At 47.9% G+C, this 20,943-nt stretch overlaps 1 protein-coding gene across 2 annotated transcripts in view; it reads right to left on the reverse strand.

The window, feature by feature from the left end:
• The window catches only part of SMARCA1 (SWI/SNF related, matrix associated, actin dependent regulator of chromatin, subfamily a, member 1), an 856,940-nt gene that overhangs the window by 224,668 nt on the left and 611,329 nt on the right, over positions 1–20,943 (reverse strand). For both annotated transcript variants that reach the window (XM_029607880.1, XM_029607879.1), the window contains exon 20: positions 1,271–1,393. In XM_029607880.1, coding sequence (XP_029463740.1) covers positions 1,271–1,393 — 123 coding nt within the window. The remainder of the gene's footprint in view (positions 1–1,270; positions 1,394–20,943) is intronic.

Raw genomic sequence — 20,943 nt, forward strand, 5'->3', positions numbered from 1 at the left:
GGGAACCTAGAAGACAGCTACAAGGGCCTGCCTAACCTGGAAAAACCTCAGAACCTGGCCCACACTCTATATGGCTACGGAAAAAGTTGACCAACTCTTACTCTACAAAGACAGCAAAACATCATCCAAGGAGCAGAAATGCCAAGGCACTTCATCAGGAAAGACCAAAGACCAAAATAAGGGAGCTGAGGATCCTGCTACATCAGTCCAGAGCAGGCTACCATCTACTAGATAGAGAGAATACTGGCTATTGCCTGGATTGTACCATCCCAAGTGCCAGTGATGATGTCACTAAAAAAAGACAGCCTCCTCTGTCTCTATCTGCTGGTCTAGCAGAATGATACGGAAAAGAATAATTTCTTTTATGTAAACTCTGATTCTTTGAGTCTTCATTTAAGCATTCTGGACTGCCAAATTTTCATTTGTATATTAGCAGAAGGAAATAGGCTACTTAATGACAGATTTAAGGTAAAAGAAACAAAAAAAAAAGATGCTGGTGTTGTGCAGTCTGATGTTTTCCCTTTCTAAAATAATAGCAGTCAAAGCTGTCCAGGTTGACAGTCCATTGGTGTGGACCTGTGCATAAATTAAGTTTTAAGTACAATTAATGGTGCAATAATATGACAAAAATATTATAAATAAAAAAGCCATATACATATATATATTTAAAAAAAATAAAGATATTAGTTATTCAGTGAGCACTGGTGTATTTTAGAGATAGATTTAGGGTTTCAGAAGAAACACTGCCTTACAAGGGAACACTGTAATATTTCCTATCTACAATTTGCTGTTATAAGGTTTGTTATGATTTTGTTAAACAATAAAAATAGTACTAGCAATGATCTTCCTGACTGCCACTACAATGCATGGTCTAAATAAGTTGGGAAATGATATAAAATAGAGAAAAACCCCTTGGTAGTTGTGAATGAAGGCTCATGGTGCCAGATTCTAGCCTTGGTTCTGAACTGAGCAGAAATCCCAAAGCAGCAGGAGAAAACTGCCGGGTCAAAACAAACAGCAATCATCTTCAAGTCACAGCATTTAATTCTAGCAAATAACTTTAAGATACTAAGTGACTCACTGTTTACTTGTTCATTTTCATCAAGTATATATGCTTGATTTATCATGAGACTAAAATTGAAACCAGAAAGCAAAAAAAAAGATATTGTTTGTTTCTGAAAATCACCAGCTTCAATATAAAACAAAACAAAAACAATTAGGTCTGCTTTTATAGAAAAAGTACACATTTGCTGTGCTTCCTTTTGATTACTTGGGTGAGAAGTTTTTCTTTTTCTTCCGTTTCTTCTGGGTTAAGGGGTTCTGCCTCATCAATCTTCTTCTGCTCTTCTTTCTGAAGATGTACTGCATTCGGTAGATCTGGATTCCTAGGGACCTAAAATGCATAGAAAGGAATCAGGAAACCAGTGAGTGAATTAATGGTATTATCATATCGGTCTCACTTCTATAAATACAGCAAGGTAAATCTGACAGAAGGATTGATGTGGTCCTCACTTATATGTACTTATTGCAAAGGATAACAGACTTCTGCTACCACAGTGACTCAATGGTAAAACAGTTTAAAAGCCAAGCAACCTGGGTAGAATTCCCTTTAGTATTCTTTATATTTCAAAGAAATGCTATGAGTAAAAAAATTAGAAACTTGCCAGGAAAATTATCAACCTACATGCCACTCAGTTATGCCTCTGCTCCCTGGACTTCTTACCCTGGCTTTATTAAAACTTAATTTAAGCCCTCACTGATAACCAGAGTCTCAGGTATCTGTGTTTAGCATGGAGTATGATGCATCTTGAGTAAAAACCAATAATATAAAGAAGAGTTATTCCACACCATCTGGCTACCATAACATATCCATGATTTAAATATGTATTATTCTTGGCGTGCTAGGAATAAAAGGCTTTGATTACTTACTGAATATTCACTTAAATGTTTACATGGTTGCTAGCCCTCAGAAAATATGCAATACAGCTTCAATTTGTACTAGGCCTTGAAATTTCATCAAAGAACATTTTCATTTTGGGGATTTTTTTTTTTTTGTGACTTTCCCAACATGTAGTGTTCAGGACCCTTACATACAAGGCTCTGAGTCTGGTTTGTTGCAAAGTGTACTCTAAGTTCACCAATCTGCTCCCGATGAAAAATATGCATGCACAATGAAACACACATCATCTGGGATCCTTGGCTTATCAGCAAGCACAGTGCTTGCAAATTAGTCTTCAACTGTCTTAACAAGAGAGTTCTGAATCAGGAACAACTGGTCAAGCCTGCTTTAATTTTGAGTTTTATTTGTAGCCCAGTGATTTCCAGAACTTGCTGTCTTATTTTCTTCAAGGAAGTTGAGACTAAAAGTCCCAGAATGTAACATGAAGGGAGTTATAAATCAGGAACAAGGAAAAATGTTAAAGATTGTAAATCAGGAACCAATTGAACTTGCCCCTGATATCACTGGGGTATTCCTAGCAGTTTTTGATCTTTTCCCACAAGGATCTAAGCACATAACTTTCACTGTCTTTTCAGCCTGCATTATTCCATCCCTCCCCATGCCCATATATTATGCCTTCCTGTAAGGGGATAATTTTATAACTACTCACATAAATTAGACATCAAATATGTACAGGAGAAGTAGCCTAGTGGTTACAGCAGCAGGCTGCAAACCAGGGGTTTAAATCCCACTGCTGCTCCTTGTGACCTTGAGCAAGTCATTCCACCCTTTGTTGCCTCAGGTGTAAATTTAGGAGGTAACTTTCAAAAGACTTTATGCGTATAAATGAGTTTTTGAAAATTGCTACAAAGCAGAATGGTATTCCTCACACATGGGCAACATCATTGGATAGAGCCCGCCCGGAACTTTGATCTCAAATATTCTAGAGCTTTCAAACATGCCCTACTGAGCATGTGCAGCTGTAGTTACCAACCTGCCCTACAGGCAGAGTCCCTCAGTCCATGACATAACTAATACATGGAGAAACCAACTCCCAGGGGAGGTGGGTGGGTTTCATGAGGACTGGCATCCTGATGTCCTCTGAGAACATCTGTTACAGGTAAGAACTCTGCTTTCTCAAGGGTGGAAGTCCTCACACATGGGTGAATCCCCAGCTAGAGACTGCCCAAAAAGCAAATGTTGCTTACCTGTAACAGATGTTCTCACAGGACAGCAGGATGTTAGCCTTCACATATGGGTGACATCACAAGATGGAGCCCAATCATGGAACACTTTTGTCAAAGTTTCTAGAACTTTGAGGCACCTACTGGGCATGCCCAGCATGGCACTAAACCTGCAGCCAAGCCAGCAGGGGTCCCCTTTCAGTCTTATTTAAAGCTATAGGAAGTGCCAAAAAATAAAATGAGAAAACGTAACGAACCCTACACCGGTTATACAGTAAGAAAACAATAAATAGCAACAGGTTTTGCATACAACAGTTAATAGGAACGTGAACAATTAACTTCAACAGTAGTTGACAACTTTATACAGAAAACTGATTTTCAATTAAAACTAATTTTTTCAAGTTAGACATTGATCATCTATGGTATGCTTGTTCAAACAACCATGTTTTGAGGTTTTGTTTGAACGTTTTGTGGCAGGGTTCACAACGTAAGTCCAATGGCATATTGTTCCATAAGTTGATCCCAGCAATAGAGAAGGAACGTTCTCTTGTGGATACGTGCTTGATGTGTTTGAGTGGATGAGCAGCTAATTTGGCTTTGTGGATATTCCTAATTGGTCTATTAGATGTGTGGAAAATAAACTGATCAGAGAACCATTGCATCTCTTGGTTGTGTATTGATTTATGGATGAGAGAGAGCACTTTAAAAGTGATCCTGAACGTTACAGGAAGCCAATGTAGAAACATTAGGGCAGGGGTGATGTGTTCGTGTCTTCGGGTATTAGTTAGTATGCGAGCAGCAGCATTTTGTAGCATCTGCAAAGGTTGAATTATGTTTTTTGGGAGACCCAGCAGAAGTGCGTTACAATAGTCTAGTTTTGGTAAGATTGTGGCTTGCAACACTGTCCGGAAGTCCTGAGGATGTAAAATAAGTCTAATTCTTTTCAGCGTAAGTAACTTAAAGAAGCCACTTTTAATAGTAGATGAGATAAAAAAATTTTATGATTTTCTCGTGGAAGGCTTCCGTGAAGCAATCAGGACACGGGAAACTGGCTCCGAAAGGTTAAGTGGCTGAAGGATTAACCTTTCAACATCCAGGCAGTCAAGGACAAAGCCTGAAGATTGGGGTGGCGTAGGCACCCGTCGTTCTGAGTGATCAGAAGCGGGTCCTTTCCCAAGGGAATGTGCTTGTGAATGGAGAGGTCCTGAAGGATCGGAAACCACACTTGGTGCGGCCAGTGAGTTGCTATCAGGACCATGCTTCACGTCCTGACGTAACTTCACGAGAATCTTCGAGAGAAGTGGAAGTGGAGAGAATGCATATAGGAGACCGGTCGCCCATGAGAGGGAGAACGCATCTCTTGGTTGTGAGTGTTGGCTGCGAGTGAGAGAGCAAAAGTTCTCTACTTTGCAGTTTTGAGGTGACACAATGAGGTCTATGCGAGGATAACCCCAGCGTTGGAATATTGAGTCTGCCACTGTGGGGTCGAGGGACCATTCGTGCAGTTGAAAGGCGCGACTCAGTTTGTCCGCCAACACATTGTCCACTCCCGGCAAGTAGGTGGCCTTGAGGTACATCGAGTGGGAGAGGGCCTCCGCCCATATCTGTGCCGCTTCCAAACACAGTAGGTAGGAGCCCGTTCCTCCCTGTTTGTTGATGTACCACATGGCCACCTGGTTGTCCGTCTGTATTAGGACGACTTGGTTGGACAGGCAATCTCGAAACACCCTGAGAGCATATCTGATTGCTCGTAGCTCCAGGAAATTGATTTGGTGTTTGGATTCCTCTGGAGACCAAACTCCTTGGGTTTGCCAATTGGCAACATGTGCTCCCCAAGTGAGGTTGGAAGCATCAGTGGTGAGAGTTATTTGACGATTTGGAGCCTGGAAGGGCAGGCCTTGGAGGAGATTGATCCGATTTTTCCAACAAGCCAGAGACTGGCGGAGTGGGTTGGTGATGTGGACAATGGTCGATAGTGGTTGGACGGATTGAGTCCATTGTGACCTTACAGTCCACTGCATGGCTCTCATGGCCAAGCGGGCCATCGGGGGTAACCTGTACCAAGGTCGCCATGTATCCCAGCAGGATGAGGAAGTGACGTGCAGTCGAGCTGTGTGAGACTGTAGCTGGTGTGCGAGAGAAATGAGAGTGAGAGCTCGCTGTCGAGGCAGAAAAGCCTTTGCTTGAAAGGTGTCCAAGTCTGCCCCTATGACGGACAAAGTTTGGTGAAGATTCAAGGTGCAGATGCCAGGCCGAATGGTAGCAGTTGGTACTGATAGTGCCTGGGGCCTACCAGAAATCTGCGATGAGATGGAGTTATCGCAATGTGTGTATACGTGTCCTGGATGTCTACAGAGCAGAGCCAGTCTCCTCTTTGCAGAAGAGGAAGGAGGGAACCCAGGGTCACCATCTTGAGCTTTTCTCGTTGGAGGTACTTGTTGAGGGCACGCAGGTCCAGAATTGGATGAATGCCGCCTGATTTTTTGGGGATTAGAAAGTACCGGGAATAGAATCCTAGGCCCTGTTGGGAGTAGGGCACTAGTTCTATTGCTTTGGACTGGAGGAGGAGGGAGACCTCCTGTTCCAGGAGTGGTGAGTGGTCAGATGTTCCCCACGTCTGCCGAGGTGAGAAATCTGGTGGGATAGAGAGAAAGTTCAGGTGTAACCCTGAGAGATTATGGCAAGGACCCACTGGTCTGTGATTCTGTGCCAGATGTTGATGAAATGGCACAAGTGATCTCCCACTGGTATCTGTGGCAGTGGAAGCTGGCTGCTGCTCTCTATGCAGGAGTCAAAAACCAGAAGCAGGGCCCGACTGAGGAGCTGCTTGTGGCTTTTGCTTACGAGATTGATGAGACTGGGCCTTCTGGAAAGGTCTCGTAGAACGACTTCTAGACAGTGGTGGATAGGACTTATTTGGATGAAAGAATGACTTTTTGGTGTCCTTCCTGAATGGTTGTTTAGAGGAATACTCAGGAGGCATCAGAGAGAGTTGGCGAAGGGTCTCATGATGCTCTTTGAGTTCCGCCACCGTCCGCTGGATCTGTTCACCAAACAGATTGTCTCCTATGCAAGGCAGATCGGACAATCTGCGTTGTACTTCAGGGCGCAAGTCCGAAGAATTTAGCCAGGCCCATCTTCTTGCAGAAATAGCAGCTGCAGATACCCTGGAAGCGGTGTGGAAGATATCGTAAGAGGACCTTATTTCATGTTTCCCTGCTTCAAAACCTTTCTGAACCAGGGTTTGTAGCTGTTCCTGGAATTGCTGAGGCAGGGACTCTGCAAAGTCCTGTATCTGCTTGAATAGGACTCTATTATATTGGGTCATATAGAGCTGGTCAGAGGCAATCCGAGAGATGAGCATTGATCCCTGGAAGACATGCCGGCCAATGGCATCCAGGAATTTCTGCTCCTTACCTGGGGGGAAGGAAGAGTGGGGTTTTGAGCGTCATGCCCTCTTTTAGGCAGATTCTGGTGATCCAGCTGAGGTTTTTGGAACTCTGGGGCTGACTGGACCAAGTAAGTGGTATCTGCCTTTCGGTTGACTGGAGCTACCGAACCAGGGTGTTCCCAATTCTTTTTGAGAAGATCCAAAATAACCTCTATCCCTATCCATCAGGTTATTTCCTTGGGAGCATCCAGGAATTGTAACAGCTCCATCATTTGGTGTCTATCATCTTGCTCAGTCTGTAATTGGAAGGGAACCAACTCAGACATTTCTTTCACAAAATTTATGAAGGACAAGTCCTCTGGAGGAGAATGTTTCCTGCTTTCAGCAGGAGAAGGTGGTAATGGTAAATCATCAGTGCTGGAGATGTATCGTCAGTCCAGATGTCATAGGGATCAGCACCTGTTCCTCTAGGAACCTGAGAAGGATGGGATGAAGGTATTCCTGAAGGTCCTGGCCTAGGCTCTGAAGGCGAGGGAAGTATTGGAGGCACCAATGAAGGCTTCGAGGGCACCGGTGCAGGCATCGAGGGCATCGATGGATGGATCGGTGGTGCCGATGGCCGCATTGGCATCGATGGCCGAGGCATCGGTAGGACTCCCGATGGAGGAAGACGGAATGGTGTTTCTCCTCCCGATGATAGAGTAAGTGGAGAAGGCACCGGAGCCACCTGTGACCCAGGATCCATCGGTGGAAAAGCGGCTATAAGTGCTTCCATCTTCGAGAGCAGCGGTGCCAATGCTGCTGGAATGGGATCGGTGGTCGGTTCCACAATCGGCACCAGTGTCGGCGTCGGAGGAGCTTGGAACCTGTGCATCACCTTATCGATGGCCTCCTGAACCATCCGGTCCAGATCTTCACGGAAACCTGGAGCAAGCAGCCCCGGCTTCGGAAGGGGAGAAGGAGGAAGAGGCATAGCCGTAGGGACCACTGTTAAAGGTGGAGTCGCAGTTTCCAATACCCGTCCGGGTGAGGGTTGCCTCGGTGACCCGGTCCCAGAAAGGGTCAATGCCTTTTCTGGATGGGGTTTCTTCAATGGCAGCTCGGACAATGGCGAAGTCGATGATTTTCCTTCATCGATGGTCTGAGGCTTTCTGTGTTGATGTTGATGCTTCTCTCTATGATCCCCTCGATCCTGAGGGGGAATAGAGGTAGTCGACGGCCGGGAAATCGTCGATGCCGGACGGTCACTGGCCGGTGCCCGATGCTGGCGCAAAGTGGACAGCGCCAGTTCGGACGACGTTGAAGCAATAGACGGCGTCAGAATTTGAGAACAGAAGAGAAGTTCCATTTTCTCCATTCTGGCTTTGCGACCTTTTGGTGTCATTAAGGCACATTTGGTGCAAGTCAGGACATCATGCTCGCACCCGAGGCACATTACACAGACCTTATGGGGGTCTGTTATGGACATGGTGCAAGTACAGTCAGGGCACTGACGGAACCCCAACACCATGGCCTTTGAAAAATTGTGCGGTCAATGGCCAGTAGGCCGCAAGGGCCAAACTCGACGGGAATCGACCCAAAACGGGTAAGGGACTTACCGGAGTACAGCGGAAGCAAAAATTTGAAAGGGAAACCCCTGTGGGATATAAAATTTTAAGTAATTCCGTGAGGAAAATTCCTGTCAGGAATCTCTGTGGAGCTCCTTAACCCGCGTGGCTACTGCTGAGCGGAAAAAAGAAGACTGAAGGGGGACCCCTGCTGGCTGCAGGTTTAGTGCCATGTTGGGCATGCCCAGTAGGTGCCAGTCAAATTCTAGAAACTTTGACAAAAGTGTTCTGTGATGTCACCCATATGTGAGGACTACCATCCTGCTTGTCCTGTGAGAACAGGACAAAGCAGGGAACCCCACAGTACTGAAAGCATCACCTTTCTCCCATTTGTCTGTGAGGTAGCAGACTCAAAAACAGGTCTAGATGGGAAAAGAGTTGGGGGTCCTACAAAAGAAAAACCACAAAACAGACCGTCACACAAATACCCTGATTCCTAGCAGAGGTGCCTAAGGCAGGGGTGTGATACGAAGTCCAGCAAGAAGCATATTTTGTCTCATGGGACTATTTCAGTCAGGCTTCTGGATCAGCAAACCCTAACAAGAAAATTTAGTCCAGATCCTCCTAGATACAGGAAAAGGCCTAGAGAATCAACCAAGAAAAGAACTCTTGCCGAAGACTACACAGTTTCCTTCAGTGTCACAAGACAACCGAAAGCCAACTGGGGCCAGAAAGCCCTCCAGAAAAAAAAACATGCAGTCCACTAGCATCTGAAGGACACAATGTATTTGCAGAAGAGCACCCATTGATTGGCAGATAGGCACAATGGGCAGAAAAACATTAGCAACACTTGGAAAAGAAGTGGCAACAGCGGCCAGGTCTGTGGCAGACCTTGCCTGCCATAGTACGAGATAGATCTGACCACTCAGGACAGACATCAAGAATGTCAGGCAATGAAAGGTAATCCCTGAATTGCTAGCCCAAAAATCACCGAGTAGGGAGTTAAGCTAGGCCTGAAGTCACCTACAATCCACCATGGCAAGGGTAGGCCTATCCATCCTGTCCACAGGATAGCTTAGGTGAACAGAGAGGCACTTTGGTCAACTAATGGCAGTACTAACCAGAACTTGGTGAAAAAAAAAGGAAAAAGGTGGTGTACCAATCCTTACAGAAGTACACTAAGATATACCACGAATGCCCTAGATTTTCTCCTCCCCCCACCTCCTGAAATTGGATGGAGCAAAGGACACAAGGAGGCAGACCCTGGGGCTACAGATAGAAGAAAACACCACTAGCCTATATTTATCAACCTCAACCAAACACCTCACTGATGATTCCAGTAGAGAGTTACCCTCCACACCCCAACCCTGAGGTAGATCTCTCAGTATGACAGGAATAGCCGAAATTGAGAGCAAACCTCCTGGGGAAGAAATCCACCAAGAGCGAGAAAACAGAGTTGCTTACCTGTAACAGGTGTTCTCCTAGGACAGCAGGATGTTAGTCCTCACACATGGGTGACATGGAAAAATAGTGGAAAGTGTTCTAAACATCAAAATCACAGAACATATAGAAAGACATGGTTTAATGGAACAAAGTCGGCATGGCTTTACCCAGGGCAAGTCTTGCCTCACAAATCTGCTTCACTTTTTTGAAGGAGTTAATAAACATGTGGATAAAGGTGAACCGGTAGATATAATATACTTGGATTTTCAGAAGGCGTTTGACAAAGTTCTTCATGAGAGGCTTCTAGGAAAAGTAAAAAGTCATGGGATAGGTGGCAATGTCCTTTCGTGGATTGCAAACTGGCTAAAAGACAGGAAACAGAGAGTAGGATTAAATGGGCAATTTTCTCAGTGGAAGGGAGTGGACAGTGGAGTGCGTCAGGGATCTGTATTGGGACCCTTACTTTTCAATATATTTATAAATGATCTGGAAAGAAATACGACGAGTGAGATAATCAAATTTGCAGTTGACACAAAATTGTTCAGAGTAGTTAAATCACAAGCAGATTGTGATAAATTGCAGAAAGACCTTGTGAGACTGGAAAAGTGGGCATCCAAATGGCAGATGAAATTTAATGTGGATAAGTGCAAGGTGATGCATATAGGGAAAAATAACCCATACTATAATTATACAATGTTGGGTTCCACATTAGGTGCTACAACCCAAGAAAGAGATCTAGGTGTCATAGTGGATAACACATTGAAATAGTCGGTACAGTGTGCTGCGGCAGTCAAAAAAGCAAACAGAATGTTGGGAATTATTAGAAAGGGAATGGTGAATAAAACGGAAAATGTCATAATGCCTCTGTATCGCTCCATAGTGAGACTGCACCTTGAATACTGTGTACAATTCTGGTTGCCGCATCTCAAAAAAGATATAATTGCGATGGAGAAGGTACAGAGAAGGGCTACCAAAATGATAAGGGGAATAGAACAGCTCCCCTATGAGGAAAGACTAAAGAGGTTAGGACTTTTCAGCTTGGAGAAGAGACGACTGAGGGGGGATATGATAGAGGTGTTTAAAATCATGAGAGGTCTAGAACGGGTAGATGTGAATCGGTTATTTACTCTTTCGGATAGTAAAAAGACTAGGGGGCATTCCATGAAGTTAGCATGGGGCACATTTAAAACTAATCGGAGAAAGTTCTTTTTTACTCAACGCACAATTAAACTCTGGAATTTGTTGCCAGAGGATGTGGTTAGTGCAGTTAGTATCGCTGTGTTTAAAAAAGGATTGGATAAGTTCTTGGAGGAGAAGTCCATTACCTGCTATTAAGTTCACTTAGAGAATAGCCACTGCCATTAGCAATGGTAACATGGAATAGACTTAGTTTTGGGGTAATTGCCAGGTTCTTATGGCCTGGATTGGCCACTGTTGGAAACAGGATGCTGGGCTTGTTGGACCCTTGGTCTGACCCAGTATGGCATTTTCTTATGTTCTTATCATCAGATGGAGCAAGGAAAACCTCTGTCACAGTTTCTAGAACTTTGACTGGCACACTGAGCATGCCCAGCATGCCACTATCCTTATGGCTATGCGGGATGCCCCTTCGGTCTCGTTACATAGTATTACAAAAAATAAAATAGACTTAAAATGAAAACCAATTCCGCAGGGTGGAAGGCGGGTTTTGTAAGGACTAACATCCTGCTGTCCTAGGAGAACACCTGTTACAGGTAAGCAACTCTGCTTTCTCATAGGACAAGCAGGATGGTAGTCCTCACACATGTGTAGTCCGAACAGAGCAGACCAACAGACACCAAACAGGTGCCAACAGGCACAACAACCTAAATACTGTTGGTAACAGAGGAAGACAGCCCGAACTCGAAAAACAAGACCCTAGGCAGAAGAGTTGGATTTAGACCTGAAAAAGTTTAGAGAACAGATTGGCCAAAGCTATTATCTTGGTGGCTGTCTCTGTCCAGGCAATAGTGAGCAGCGAACGGGAGGAGAGAACACCTCATCTCACAGCTCTGCAGATCTCTGTCACTGGGACCGCTCTCAAATGGGCCACTGAAGTTGCCATGGCTCTGATGGAGTGAGCCTTAACATGGCCCCCAGTCCCGCTTGTGTTAGCAGAAAGACATGCAGTCTGCCAGCCAGGTAGACAGGGTGTGTTTGGCCACAGCAAATCCCATTCTGTTTTTATCAAATGAGATGAAGAGTTGTGTGGATTGCCTATGGCCTGCAATCCTCTCAAGGTAGAACGATAAAGTCCTCTTACATTCCAAAGTATGCAAGGTCCGTTCGCCTGAGAGGGAATGAGGTCTAGGAAAGAAGGTGGGTAGGATGATAGACTGGTTCAGATGGAAGTCTGATATCATCTTAGGCAAGAACTTAGGATGAGTATGGAGTACCACCTTATCATGGAAGAACTTTGTGTAGGGCACGTCACCAGTGCTTGAAGTTCACTGCCCCAACGTGCTGAGTTGATTGCAAATAAGAATATTACCTTCTAAGTCAGATATTCAGGTTGCACGTGCGCATAGGTTCAAAAAGGGTCTTTATGAGGCACGCCAAGACCACATTAAGGTCCCAGGACACAGGCGGCAGACGCAGAGGGGGTTTCAACTGAAACAGACCAACCATCAAACGTCCAACCAACAGTTGTACTGAGACAGGCATACCATTCGCCCTGTGATGATAAACCCCAATGGCACTGAGGTGCACTCTGACTGAGTTGGTCTTCAGACCAGCATCCCAACAGGTGCATCAGGTAGTCCAAGAGCTTCAGGTTGAAGCTGGTAAATGAGTCCATCCTGTGCTGCTCACACCAGACAGCAAACCTCCTCCACTTCAAGACTATACGACTTTCTGGTCAAGGGCTTCCTAGAGGCAACCAGAACTTGAGATACATAGTCAGACAATGCCAGGGGTTGCAATGATAGCCTTTTGACATCCAGGCCTTTAGAGACAACGCCCTAGGACTGGGGTGGCACAGTCTGCCTTGATCCTGTGTGACTAAGGTTGTGGAGATCCCCAGATTGATCGGGTTCCGGACAGAGAGGTCCTGCAGGAGTGGAAGCTAAACACAGCTAATAGGGGACTATGAGGATCATAGTGCCCCTGTCCTGCCGGAGTGTCTTCATCACCAGTGGAAGCGGAGGATATGCATACAGAAGCCCCTTGCCCCAATGGCGGGCAAAGGCATCCGAGGCTGGTTTGCCATTCAACCCGTACAGGGATCAAAATGACTCCACCTTGTTGTCGCAGGGGGATACAAAAAAATCTACATCTGGGATGCCCCAAAGATGAAAGATCGTGTTTGCTACCGCCGGATCAAGAGATCAATTGTGGGGCCGAAAAGCCCAACTGAGATGGTCCGCCACTACGTTCTCTATTCCCTCCAGGCACACTGCTCGATTTTGGGGATCAGGAAATATCGGGAGTAAAATCCCAATCCCTGCTGCTGCAGAGGAACTAGCTTGACCGTCCTGACCTGTATGAGGGTGGAGAGCTCGGCATCAGTATTTCCTGATGTGAGGACTGACCCCAAGAAGGGCACGGGGGAGCATCCTTAGGCACACTCAAAGTTTAAACGATACCCTCAGCAAATGATGGAGATGACCCACTGGTCCGAGGTGATCGCTAGCCAGCGATCCAGAAAGAACCGCGGATGGCCACCTACTGGAGGGTCCAGTGCCGAAGGCATGGTGACTGAACTTGTGCTCCCTCTCTCCCAGTCAAAAACTGTAGAGAGGATCGGCTGTGGTGCTGGTTGAAGTCTAGGACCCCTTGGTTACTTGAAGCGGCCTCTAGAGGACACCCACTAAGAACATCCATGGGAAACCGGAGCGTAGTACTTCCTCTGGCAGTAGAAGGACCTATGAGCCCCTTGCCTCGCCGACCTTCTGGCAGCGGAGGAGGGTCCGAAGCACTAGCCAAAAGATTTTAGAGGGTCTCATGATGGTCTTTCAGCTGAGCTACAGCATCTCAGACCTTATCCCCAAAAAGTTTAGCCCGTGTACAGGGGAGGTCTGCCAACGGGCGATCCGAAGTTTTGAGCCAGGCCATCCTGCGGGCTCCACTGCCCGCTGAGGCCACACAAGCTGATGTCTCAAAAACGTCATACGTGGAACGCACCTCGTGCTTACTACACTCAAAACCTTGCTGGACCAGTGCCAGGAATGCATCCTGCTGCTGTTGAGGGAGGCGTTCCACCAATTCCTGAACCCGCTTCCAGAGGTTCCGGGAATGTTGGACCATATACGATTCGTAGCAGGCGATACGGGCTATTAACATTGCCCCTTGGAACACCTTCTACCCAGTGTGTCCCATTCCCTATATTCCCGCCCCGGAGGCGCAGGCATGGATCTGGGACCGTTTGACCTTTTTGAGGGCGGATTCCACTACCATCGACTAGTGGGGGAGCTGATGCCACTCAAAACCCAGGAACTTCTGTACAAGGTAGACCGTGTCAACCTTCCTGTTTACCAGTGACACAGAGACAGGGTGTTCCCAGATGCGAAGGAGCAACTCCTTGAAGATCTCAAACAGCCACCACCTCTTTTGGCGTGTCAACAAATTGGAGCACCTCCAGCATGTGGTGTCTGGCATCCTCTTCTGTCAGGAGTTGGAAGGAAATAGACTCCGCTATAGTGCAGACGAAACCAGCAAAGGTTAAGTCCTCTGGTGAAGACCAGCGCCTTTCCTCCAGGGGGGACGGTTCCGAAAGGACATCAGAGGAGACATCAGAGGAGGACTCAGAAGTATCGTCCCCATACAGGTCATAAGGAGCTTCCTCCTCACTAAAATCCCCAGGTGAGGTCAGTGGGGGACCTGCGCTCTGGGCCCCGGAAGCATCGACGCCCCCAAAGGACCTTTGGTCTGGGCCCTGGAGGCATCGACGGCATTGAGGCCCCCAAAGGACCTGGCTATAGTTATCGCCCCAGAGGTGGGAGGCAATGAAGGCTGCCGGGAGATCGAAGAACGCCCGGGTAACAACTGTGTAGGGAGGACGTCCAGCAAGACATTGAGGTGCTCCATCAGCGGTGCTAGGATCGAGGGAGTAGGCTCCAGCATCTACGGTGGCACCGATGGGGCCGGTAGGTCAATGCCCTTGAGGGCTCAGAGCACCATCAACCGAACCTTGCGATCAGCTCCTCCTCGAACATCGCCATGGTTAATGCGGGTGGAGGAGCAGGCACCACCAGATCACCCTCAAAACGGGGGGGAGTGCCTCGGACTCCCGAGTTCAATCAAGGGCGAAGCCTAGTCTCTGCAAGGCTGCTTTGGGGCAACACAGCCAATGGCAGTGCCTTCCTGGAACTGGTTCCATGAGCCAGTGGCAACTGGTGACAGTGCTTCCTCGAACTCCCACAGTGCACGGCCCTGTCTTTCTCCGGTGCCGAGAAAAGTGAGGAATCCGACATACTGGAACGCGACGACATCGATAGTGGTTGATCTCCAGAGCCCCTCTTCGGAGGGGGACCCGGAGGGGGAGTGGACCTCGATGTCCATGGGTTCCCCCCCCCCCCCCCGACCCCGCAGCATTGAAGCACCTGTCGCTGGCGTGGATGACCTCAATTTCCTGGAGCCAAAAAGTTTTTCCATTTCATCCAAACAAGCCTGACAACCTTCATGCGATGCCCCCAGGCAAAGAATACAAACTTCATGCGGATCAGTCAAAGACGTGGTCCGCGGGCACATCGATGAAACCCGGAGGAAGCCATGCTTCTGGCTGGCAAATGGTCGGTGCAAGGCGGACACCGACTCCAAAACCCCAGAACTGACCGCAAAGAAGGAGAAAGCAGAGTTGCTTACCTGTAACAGGTGTTCTCACAGGACAGCAGGATGGTAGTCCTCATATGGGTGACATCACAGGATGGAGCCCTATCACGGAACACTTTTGTCAAAGTTTCTAAAACTTTGACTGGCACCTACTGGGCATGCCCAGCATAGCACCAACCCAGCATCCAGCAGGGGTCCCCCTTCAGTCTCGTCTTATAGTAAAAATACTTGCGAAAAATAAAATAAGAAAACGTAAGCGAACCCAACTCCACGGGGTGGCGGGCGGGTTTCGTGAGGACTAACATCCTGTGAGAACACAGGATGGTAGTCCTCACATATGGGTGAGTAGCGAGCTGAGGATGCCCAAACACAACACCAAATGCACCCAAAGACGTGCAACAGGCACAACAACAGGGGTGGAATTTGGTAAGGAGGGCATCCTGAAACCCTGGACGGGTTAGTGGAAGGATGTTGGCTAGTTAAACTGAAAAAGAGATTGTGAAGAACAGACTGGCCAAAGATGGAATCTTGCCTGCCAGCCTTATCTAAGCAATAATGGGCTGTGAAGGTATGGAGCGAACTCCAGGTAGCAGCCTTACAAATATCAGAAAGCGGCACCGACCAGAGGTGCGCTACTGATGTCGCCATGGCCCTGATAGAGTGTGCATTCACATGGTCTTGCAGCGGAATACCTGCTTGCTGATAGCAAAAATAAATACAGTCCGCTAACCAGGAGGAGGGGGTCTGCTTTCCAACAGGATTTCCCAATTTAATAGTGTCGAAAGAAACAAACAATTGGGTGGATTTCCTGTGGGCCGACATGCGGTCTACATAGAAGGCTAGAGCACGTTTGCAGTCCAAGGAATGCAGAACCTGTTCTGGGTTTGAATGGGGCCTGGGAAAAAAGGTAGGTAGGATGATGGATTGATTAATATGAAATTCCAATACTACCTTTGATAAAAACTTAGGGTGAGTGCGGAGCACTACCCTGTCATGCAGAATTTTAGTGTAAGGCGAGTAACTAAAGCCTGCAACTCACTAACTCTGCAAGCGGAGGTAATAGCGAGAAGAAAACTACTTTCCAGGTGAGATAACGGAGATCACAAGAGTGGAGAGACTCAAACGGAGGTTTCATGAGCCACCCCAAAACTACGTTAAGGTCCCAAGCAGGGGCCGGAGGCGCAGTGGAGGTTTTAAGTGGAGCAAGCCCTTCATGAAGCGTTTTACTAAGGGTTGTGTTGAAATAGTGACATCCCCCACGCCCTTATGAAACGCAGCTACCGCGCTGACATGCACCCTGATGGAGAAGGTTTCCAGGTCTGACTCCGACAGGTGCCAGAGATAGTCCAAAAACTTCGTCGTGGAACAGGTGCAGGGGTCTATGGACATGGAAGTGCACCAGACGGTAAACCTCTTCCATTTGGAACAATAAGACCTACTCATGGAAGACTTTCATGAAGCTACCAGGACTCGGGACACCGACTCTGAAAGGTTAAGAAGTTGGAGAATTAACCTTTCAACATCGAGGCAGTCAGACACAGGGCCTGAGGTTGGGATGGCGAAGGCACCCGTTGTTCTGAGTTAACAGAAAAGGATCCTTCCCCAGAGGAATGTGCCTGTGCACTGAGAGGTCCTGGAGGATTGGGAACCACACCTGGCATGGCCAGTGAGGGGCTATTAAAATCATTATGCCCTTGTCCCTCCGTAACTTCATGAGAGTCTTTGATATGAGTGGAAGTGGAGGGTATGCATAGAGGAGACCGCTGGCCCACGAGAGGGCGAAAGCGTCCCTCGGTTGTGAGTGGTGGCTGCGAGATACAGAGCAGAAGTTTTCTACTTTGCGGTTGTGGACTGACACAAAGAGGTCTATGTGAGGGTAACCCCAACGTTGGAATATTGTGTCCGCTACCATGGGGTTGAAAGACCACTTGTGCGGATGAAACGTGCAACTCAACTTGTCCGCCAACACATTGTCCACACCTGGCAAGTAAGTGGCTGTGAGGCACATCGAGTGGGAAAGGGCCCACGCCCATATCTATGCAGCTTCCTGACACACGAGTTAGGAGCCCGTTCCCCCTTGCTTGTTGATGTACCACATTGCCACCTGATTGTCGGTTTGAATCAGGATGGTTTTGTTCGAAAGGCAATCCTGAAAAACCTTGAGGGCATATCTGATTGCCCGAAGCTCCAGGAAATTTATCTGGTCTTGGCTTTCTCTGGAGACCAGGTTCCCTGGGACTGTAGATCGCCGACATGAGCACCCCACCCCAGGTTGGAGGGGTCTGTCAAGGTAATTTGAGGATCTGGAGCCTGAAATGGAAGGCCTTGATGTAGATTGGCGTGTTGTATCCACCAGGCAAGCGACAGGCGGAGCTGTGTGGTAACATGAACAATGCTGGACATTGGCTGATAAGCTTGAATCCACTGTGATTTTAAGGCCCACTGCATTACCCTCATGGCTAGGCGGGCCATCAGAGTGACATGCACCGCAGATGCCATGTGACCCAGCAGTATGAGGAAGTGATGAGCAGTTGAGGATACTCGAGTCTGCAAATGTGCCAGAGAAGCCAGGGTGAAAGCCCGATCCTGAGGGAGGAAGGCTTTCGCCTGTATAGTGTTTAGGTCAGCCCCTATAAAGGATAGGGTTTGGGATGGAACTATCTTGGATTTGGGATAGTTGATTAGAAACCCTAGGGAGATTAGGGTATGGAGAGTGAGATGCAAGGATGCCAATGCGGCTTGTTGAGACAGAGCCCTTATTAACCAATCATCAAGACACCCTGACTCCTGAGGAAGGCTGCGACCACCATGAGGCACTTGGTAAAGACTCGTGGAGCGGACGCTGGGCCGATTGGTAGTACATGGTACTGGAAGTGGTGAGGGCTGTCCAGGAATCGCAGGAATCTGCGATGAGATAGAATAATTGAGATGTGTGTGTATGCGTCTTGGAGATCCAGAGAGCACTGCCAATCCCCTCTTTGTAGAAGAGGAAGTAGAGAGCCCAAGGTCACCATCCTGAACTTCTCCCTTTGTAGATATTTGTTTAGGGTGCGAAGGTCCAGGATTGAACTAACGCAACCTGACGTTTTTGGGATGAGGAAATACCAGGAATAGAACCCTTGCCCCTGTTGGGAGAGGGGTACTGGTTCTATTGCCTGGGACTGGAGGAGGGTTGAAACCTCCTGTTCTAGAAGGGGAGAGTGGTCAGACGAACCCCACGCCGGCCGGGGTGGGGAGTCCGTCGGTACAGTCAGGAAGTTGAGATGATAACCCTGAGTGACTACCGCAAGCACCCACTGATCGGTGGTGACTGTGTGCCAAATGTTGGTGAAGTGGCACAATCGGCCGCCGACCAGTACAGATAGAAGAGGAGGTTGGCATATGCTCTCCAGGAAGGAGTCAAAATCCTGATGCTGGTCCCAGCTGAGGAGTTGGCTGGGACTTCTGAGGTCGGGATTGTCTGGACTGACCTTTTTGATAAGGCTTGGAAGGACGACCTCGGGAAGCTGGAGGATAATACCTTCTTGGTTTGTAGGCCAGCCTCTTAGAATCTCGCCTGAAAATCTTCTTGGAGGTGGAAGAGAAATCAGCAGGCACTGAGGAAAGTTGGCACAGCGTTTCATGGTGTCCTTTAGCTGCGCCACAGTCTCCTAGATCTTGTCTCCGAAAAGATTATCACCAGCACAGGGTAGGTCAGCCAACCTGTCCTGTACCTCTGGTCTTAGGTCGGAGGATTTCAATCAGGCCCACCTTCTTGCACTAATCCCCGCTGCGGACACCCTACAGCCAGTGTCAAATATGTCGTACGCATCCAGATCTTTTTGAGCCAGAGCATTTAGGTCATCCTGGAACTGGTCAGATTAAGATTCAGAAATCCTGAATCTTCTTAAAAAGGATTCTGTTATACTGGGTCATGAATAACTGATAAGAGGCAATGCGAGATATAAGCATTGAGCCATGAAAGACCTGTCTGCCAAAAGCATAAAGGGATTTTCGCTCCTTCCCTGGAGGTATGGAGGAATGAAATTTGGAACGCCGTGCCTTTTTCTGGGCTGATTCCACAATCACAGAGTGATGATCCAGTTGTGATCTTTGAAACCCAGGAGCTGACTGAACCAGATAGGTGGAATCTGTCTTACGGTTGACAGACGGAACCGAATCTGGGTGTTCCCAGTTCCTTTTTAGAAGATCAATTAGGATTTCATGAATAGGAATAGACATGATTTCCTTAGGGGTATCAAGGAACTATACTTCCAGCATCTTGTGCCTTGAATCCTCTTCTGTCTGAAGCTGAAATGGAATTGTCTCAGACATTTCTTTAATGAAGTTAATAAAGGACAGATCCTCTGGAGGAGAACACCTTCTCTCTTCAGGGGGAGAGGGCTCTGAGGGCAGATCGTCTGTATCCTGGGAAGAATCATCTGTCCAAGGATCATAAGGTTGACCACCAGCTACCTGTGGATCTTCAGAGAGAAAAAATGGCAGTATTCCTGAAGGTCCAGGCTTGGGCATTGATGGCATTGGAAGGGGCATCGATGGTGGCACCGAAGGCGGCACCGATGGAACCAGTGACATCAATGGATGAGACGGTGGCAGAACTCCAGGTGGTGGTATGGGTATCGGTGTTTCTTCACCGTCCAATGACAAAGGTATCGGCGTTTAAGGGAGAGGGCATCGATGGAGGGCACCGGTGGAAGGGCACGACCAACGCATCCAGTTTACGCAGCAGCGGTACGAGCGCCTTGGGAATTGGATCGGTGACCGGCTCGGGCACCGGTACCGGTGTTGATGGAGGCTGGAATCCTTGCAGTGCTTTTCCGAGGGCCTCTTGGATCATCTGATCCAATTCCTCACGGAAGCCTGGGGCGCGTAACCCCAGCTCGGAGTAGGAGGCAATAGAGGCATAGCCAGAGGGTTCATCAGTAAAAGTGGAGTCATGGCTCCCTGCACCGACAAAGGCAAGGAACGCCTTGGTGACCCAGTCACAGAGAAGGATGGGGCCTTCTCTGGACGGGATTTCTTTGTCGGTGTCTCTGTCGATGCCGATGCCAAGGGCTTGCCTGGATCAGCGGACTGAGTCTTCCGATGCCGGTGTCGACGCTTTTCACGATGTTCTCCTCGGTCCTTCTCCTGAGGCGATGAGGAAGAAATCGACACCTTCGGAGTAGTCGATGCCGGTCGGGCCACAACGGTGTCCCGCTGCTGGCGAGAGGTCAATGGCACCGGCTCAGACGAAGTCGAAGCGGTCGATGGAGTCAGGGGTTTTGAATGAAAAATAAACTCCATTTTTTCCAAGTGGGCTTTACGGTCCTTCAGCGTCATTTGGGCACATTTGGTGCAAGTTAGGGAATCGTGGGTGGACCCCAGGCACAATACACAAACTCTGTGCGGGTCTGTGATGGACACTGTCCGATGACAATCGGGGCACTGATGAAAACCCGACGCCATGGCTTCGACAAAAATTTAGCCGCGGTGCGGTCGATGGCCAGTAGGCCCCTAAGGGAAAACCCAACAGGAATCGACCGCAACAAGGATAACACCTTACCTTTCGACCGCGGAGCACAGATATCTATAGGGGGACCCCTATGGGGTAGAATGTTTTTGAAAATTTTTAAAGAAGTTCCGTGAGGAAAATTCCTGTCAGGAATCTCT

This window comes from Rhinatrema bivittatum, chromosome 6, assembly GCF_901001135.1.
Source record: "Rhinatrema bivittatum chromosome 6, aRhiBiv1.1, whole genome shotgun sequence".
Classification (NCBI taxonomy): domain Eukaryota; kingdom Metazoa; phylum Chordata; class Amphibia; order Gymnophiona; family Rhinatrematidae; genus Rhinatrema; species Rhinatrema bivittatum.